A 6,000-nucleotide genomic window follows, 5' to 3' on the forward strand; every position below is an offset into this window, starting at 1 on the left:
ACCTAACACGAAACTTGTTGAACTCCTTTTATGAATTAGGTGCTCTGCCAGATACCTTCCTGCTGAGTTTCAATGGGAAGTGGCAGCATGAAGAAGGGAGAAGAGACAAGGGTCACAGACTTGTCTTGAAATCAGACCCAGCAGCACCTAAGACCCTTCAGTAAATATCTACTGAATGAACCAGACAGTCTTTATTGCACTGCAAGTGTGACATTAGCAAAAGAATGAGCTACAGAGTAAGAGGATGAATTCTACAAACACAGATAAGGGAAAACCTTCAGAGTTCATCATCAGAGTCGTCTTTCCCTAGAAGGGCAGGCTGTGGTTGCAGAAGGAAAGCCATTAGACAGGAGAATGCACCCCACCAAGGGTGGAGCAGATGGCCTGATCTCTGTTCCAATTTAAATCCAAATTCCTACAAGGGTTTTGTTGTATGTGCTTCATCATCTCCTTCCACTATAAAAAGAAACAAACACAGAGGGTTTGCGGTGTTTCTCCTCCAGGAAACTGGCTAAAAGCAAACAGCAAGTTACAGATAGAAAAATAAATAGCTTAGAATGTTTTCTTATTTACCAAGTAGTCAACCTGTAAAATTCTTCTGCAGACTTTTCTGAGAGAGAATAATCTAAGAACAACTCCCTTTCAAACCCGCTGGAGCCAGACACTTTCAAAACAAATTGCTGTCCTTTATCTTCTTTCCCTGATTGCAGTTTTTAAATTGGCCCATGCAAAAACTACCCATTTGCACAAGGAACAAGTAGACAAAATATTTCAGTCACTTACTATTCCACAAGGAAACAGTGGAGGGGGAATGAAAGCACTTTTTAAAGAGAACACAAACTAAGTGCAGAACAGGTAAAATGAAAGGAGGGAGAATAACAAATAGAACACTTTCAGCACCCCTAAGAAAGTGCAAAAATCAGCCAATTCCTATCACATTTTAAAAACAGAAGGGACCGCTAGTGCCAGATAAAGTCCTTCAGGCCAAAAGGAAGTCAGTCACGAAGTACAGAGAACATTAAGGTATGAGCGCCACTCACCCTACCTGTTCCCTCCCTTTACCTAGAGCTGGAGAAGCCAGACCTGAACACAGTATGGTTCTGTCTCTCCAAACCACATACCAAACACAGAATAAAAAAAACTTTGGATGCGTAATTAAAATTAAAACTTATCCAGTGGAAGCAAGAAATTTAGTGCATACCAGCCTTCCTTTTGAGGCTGAGGGTGGAATGTTCTTGAAAACCAAAATATGAGCCTCCTTTTACAACCTGCTTAGAATATAATGAATAAACTCTGCCCTCCTCCACCCACCTCTTCAAACTAATTAGTACTTCTAAAATGAAGATTCCTGGAAAATTAGCCCACGATGTGCCTTAACCACCCTGGACACCAAGGAGGACTTTGGCGATGTTAAAGGGCACTGTTTGTAGTAAGTTTTCACCAAGGAATTGCTAATTGCGAGCCTTCATCCCCAGAGAGTAATGTATCAAGTTGCGGCAGGGGTGCCTTTTAACGCCAATCCACTGCTAACTGGAGTGAGTACCGGGAGAAGGTTGAGGCCGTACTAAATACAGTCAGAATAAGACAGCAGGCAATCTATGTCACCAACTTTTTACTATGCAAGCCAAGGAAGGCAGAATGCAGAGTGTGATTTATTCATTAAGTGTATCACTCCCGTACCTCCAGGCCCTGGCTTGGGGAGGAGGAGTTGGTGGTTAGTTAACAGTTTACCTTAGAAGAAGGCAGCAAACAAGAAAGCCTTTCAGCTCCCAGGACCTCGTGGAGCTGGAGAGATGCGTGGCTGGGAGCCCCGCAATGCCACAGGTTCCCCCGCGCGCGGCCCGGCCCCGCTCCCACAGGTGGGCGGCGCTCGGCCTCCGGGGCTCGGGCGAGAGCCCAGGGCGCAGCCACTCCTTAGGGACGCGGGGAACCAGGAGAGCCAAGGGATGTATGTGGAGAGGCTGTGCCTAAGACAGCAGCGAAAGGGGAAGCTGGGGCGGTCGGTCGCCTGCTTCTCGCCCCCTCCGCTGAGAGGCTAGTGTCTTTCGGCAGGAGTCCGGTGGCGCGGAGCCTGGAGTACCTCCCACTATCCTTCCCGTGAGCCACGGCCTCCTCCTCGGGCGCGGTTAACCCGCAAGGCCGCAGACCGCCCGGCCGCCCGTCGGCTGCATGCGCCCTGTCACGTACGTGCACGACCACACGCGGGCGGGGGAAGGGCGCCCGCGGACCCGGGGAGACCTGACCCCGTTCCGGCCACTCCTCTCCCCAACCAGACCCGATCCCCTCTTGGGCTCACGCTCGCAGCCCCTTACCCGTTTTCGCTCGGATGTTTTCTCGCAAGAAGTGGCCGCTGGAGAGATGCTGGAAGCCGAAGTTCTGGGCGATCATCTGGCACACAGTGCCCTTGCCCGAGCCTGGCGGCCCAAGGATGACCGCGCGCAGGAGTTTGGAAGCCATTGCTTTGGCGAGGAGGGGGTCAGCCGTCCCGGACAGGGCCTCGGGAACTTTGTTGCTTCCGCCCTGGTGCCAGATCACCTCGACTTGTGCGTGGATTCGCCAGCCACCCTGCAGCGGGAATGAGAGACTTCGGAGACAGTCCTTCCCCTGAGCCTGCACCGGGCGGACTTTAAGGCGGAGTGGCGCGCCACCCTATCTCTCCCCGCCCTCCCAGCCTCCGCTCCCCCCCAGACAGCGCTCAGCCAGCTCCCGGAGCCCCCGCCCCCAGCGCGCGCCGCCGCGGGGCACAGAGCTCGGGTCGCCTGCGATCTCGACCCTCTCTGCGAGCCCCTCGTGCCCCCACCGCCGGGTTGAGGAGGGGGCTGGGAGGACGGACAACCCCACGCCAGGGTCCCCCAACTCTCCCCCAAGTCCCCGCCCCGAGCCAGGAAAGCTGAGAAAGGGGCGAGTGGAAGCCTGCAACCCCGACCCCGCGCTCCAGCCGGCCTGCGGGCCGAGCCCCTGCCCCGGTCTCCGCACGTGGGCAGCGTCCAGTTCGCGCCCGGCCCCTCCCCCGCGGCTGTCACATCCTCCGGGTTCGCCGCGGCGGCTGCTGCCGGAGCCGAGCGCCCACCTCCACCGCGGGCTGCCAGGATGCACTCCCCCGCCGCCCCGATAGCTGCGAGCGGGAGCCAGGCGCCTCTCTACAAAGAGCAGTCAGATAAACACACACCTCGGCTGCGAAGCTGCGCGCCGAGAGCCTTCCAGCCCGGATACCGCTGGGCGGCGCCGCCTCCGCCCGCCCCCACTCCGCGCCCGGGCCGGCCGCGCGGGACTCGCGCCTTACGTAACCGGGGAGACCGGCCCCGCGCGAGCCGCCGGCCGGCGCCCCCTCCCCTGCTCGGGGCTGCGCTCCGCGACCCGCCCTCCCGGCACACGTGCTCCCCGGGCCCCGCGGGGTCTTCGGTGGCGTGGTGAAAAGAGTGGGTACAGACAGAAAGGAGAGGAACTCGCGTTCTGGGGTCTCTACGAGACGCAATCCACTTGACGGCGACGGAGGGAGTGGGTGGACTATTCCTACGAAGGAAAAATACAACTTGTTGAGCGCCTACTGTGCGTCAAGTTCCCTGCCAGGTGGTTTCATTATGCAACAATCTTTCAAAGTAGGGCATTAACACGTGAAAAGATGTGTATGTGGCCATTCAGTGATTCATTCATTCAACAAAAGAGTTCCTATTTTGTGCCAGGCAGTATTCTAGGCCCTTGGGATGCAGCAGTGAACAATAGAGACTTAATCCTCCCTGATGGTAGTTAACATTCCAGCGGGGCTTTTGAACCTGCCCTACAGGACTCCAAAGGCCAGGGTTCTAGGAGCAGAAAAAAGGCGGGGCCTGTGCACCACCAGAGCTCCAGACCTTAAGACCAATTTATCCCAGGACATTAGAGCCCAGCTGTTAATTATGTCCAATAATTCAGAGTCCAGCCTCGAACTCCATATCCTCCCCCCTCCTGTGAATATTGTTAAATGCCATCCAGTCGCTTGCGACTCATAGCGACTCTATGTACAAAAGCTCTGAACATTGCTCTATCCTGTGCCAACCTCATCATATCAGGCACACCCAACCCCCATTACCTCCAATAACTGAATCAATCCCTCTCATGCAGGGTCTTCCTCTCTTGCGCTGTCCCTCCACCCTCCTAAGCACGACATCTCTCTCCAAGGACTGGTCTTCTTCCAACATGCCCAAAGTATGTCAGAGGAAGCCTCAGAGTCCTTGCCTCCAAGGAGCAACTTGGTTTCACCCTCTCCAAGACAAATATATTTGTTCTCCTAGCAGTCCACGGTATATTCAATAATCTTCAGCACCATAGCTCAAAGCCATTAATCCTCCTAATATCATCCCTAGTCCTTTTCCAGCTCTCTGATGCATAGCAAGTAATTGCAAAGAACATGGCCTGGCTCAGGTGCTCCTTAGTCTCTAGACTGACATCGTTGCTCTTCAATACTCTGGAGAGGTCCCTGACAGCAGACTTTCGCAATGCAATTCGTCTTTTGATGTCCTGGTTGCTAGTACCAAGAGTTCATCTCAGAGCCAAGCAACTAAAATTGTTAACAATCTCAACCTTTTCACTATCTATCATAATGCTGCCATTTGGCTCAGTGAATATCACAACACATATTCTCTTAAACCTATAGCCTAGTGATAAGGAGTTGCCCTGCCAACCTAAAGGCAATCTGATCTAAACTAGCTGCTCAGAGGAAGAAAGATGGACAATCTGTTCCCATGTGATTTGCTGCCTCTGAAAACCTGCTGGACATCAGCTGTGACTTGAATCTCACTCCATGGCACAAAACAGCATCACCCAAACTGGTGAGATACTCATCAATCATTCTCACCCTCACTAATGAGAAACAAATAGTCTGGTACCTGAAGAGCTCAGAAATTACCTTCCCTTGGATAAAGTGAGAGACACAGAGAGATGCGGTCTAGATACTGTCTAGTTACTGGCTACCTGGAACCCAGGCCAGCATTCCATATACTCCTGCACTTGTTGTCAAAGACCCACATTGGAGAGGGCAAAGTTCAAACTTTCTGAACTATCTCAGGGAGTGTGACCTCAGGGAAGTTGTACTTCAGCTTTTTACTTGCTGGGAAAAATAGGGAGATGAGCTTCTATTTAAAAACAAATTACTGCCATCTATCTTGGCTCATAGTAACCCCTTAGGACTTAGGAGAACTACCACACATTATTTTTGTTAGATGCCCTCGAGTCAAATACAACTCCAAGTGACCCTATGAACCCTATCCTGTACCATCTTCATTGTCTCTAATATATTTGAGCACATTAAAAGGCATGGTGTCAATCACCTTGTTGGGGATCTTCCTTTCTTTCACTGACCTTCAATCTTTCAAAGCATGATTTTTTTTCCCCTCCAAGGACTGGCCTCTCCTAATAACATGGCCAAAGTATGTGAGACCAAGTTCCACCATCCTTGCCTCTAAGGAACTCCCTGGTTGCACTTTCTTGTTTGTTCTTCTGGCAGTCCGCAGGATTTTCAATACTTTTTTCCAACACCACAAGTCAAAGGCATCAATTCTTCTGTCATCTCTATTCATTGTCAAACGTCCAGATGCATAGCAAGTAATTGAAAAGGCTATGACTTGAATCAAATTCACCATAGCCTTTAAACTGACATCATTGCTCCTTACCACTTTGGAGAAGTCCTTGACAGCAGGTTTTTCTAATGCAATACGTCTTCCCTCCCCCTCCCTGATTGTTGGTACCTAGGGTGTTCTCAATTCCCAAAGTACCACCCCATGTTATTGTTGTTAGGTGCTGTTGAGTAGCTTGCAACTCATAGCAACCGTATGTACAATAGCCCTGAAACCTGCTTTATCCTGTGCTACCTTTACTGTCTCCAACACACCTATTCTCATTACCCAGTCACTATATCAATCCATCTCATCAGAGGTCTCCCTCCCTTTCTCTGTGGCTTCACCCTTCCAAGCATGATGTCCCTCTCCAAGGACCACTCCCTTCTTGCAACATACGCGAGGTATG

At 51.6% G+C, this 6,000-nt stretch overlaps 1 protein-coding gene across 1 annotated transcript in view; it reads right to left on the bottom strand.

The window, feature by feature from the left end:
- The window catches only part of AK4 (adenylate kinase 4), a 71,507-nt gene extending 69,050 nt beyond the window's left edge, over nucleotides 1–2,457 (bottom strand). The window contains exon 1 of the mRNA XM_006879841.1: nucleotides 2,313–2,457. Coding sequence (XP_006879903.1) covers nucleotides 2,313–2,457 — 145 coding nt within the window. The remainder of the gene's footprint in view (nucleotides 1–2,312) is intronic.
- Between the last annotated feature and the right edge of the window lie 3,543 nt (nucleotides 2,458–6,000).

Source organism: Elephantulus edwardii, unplaced genomic scaffold, assembly GCF_000299155.1.
Source record: "Elephantulus edwardii isolate Elephantulus edwardi_28Jun2011 unplaced genomic scaffold, EleEdw1.0 scaffold00005, whole genome shotgun sequence".
Taxonomy (NCBI): Eukaryota; Metazoa; Chordata; class Mammalia; order Macroscelidea; family Macroscelididae; genus Elephantulus; species Elephantulus edwardii.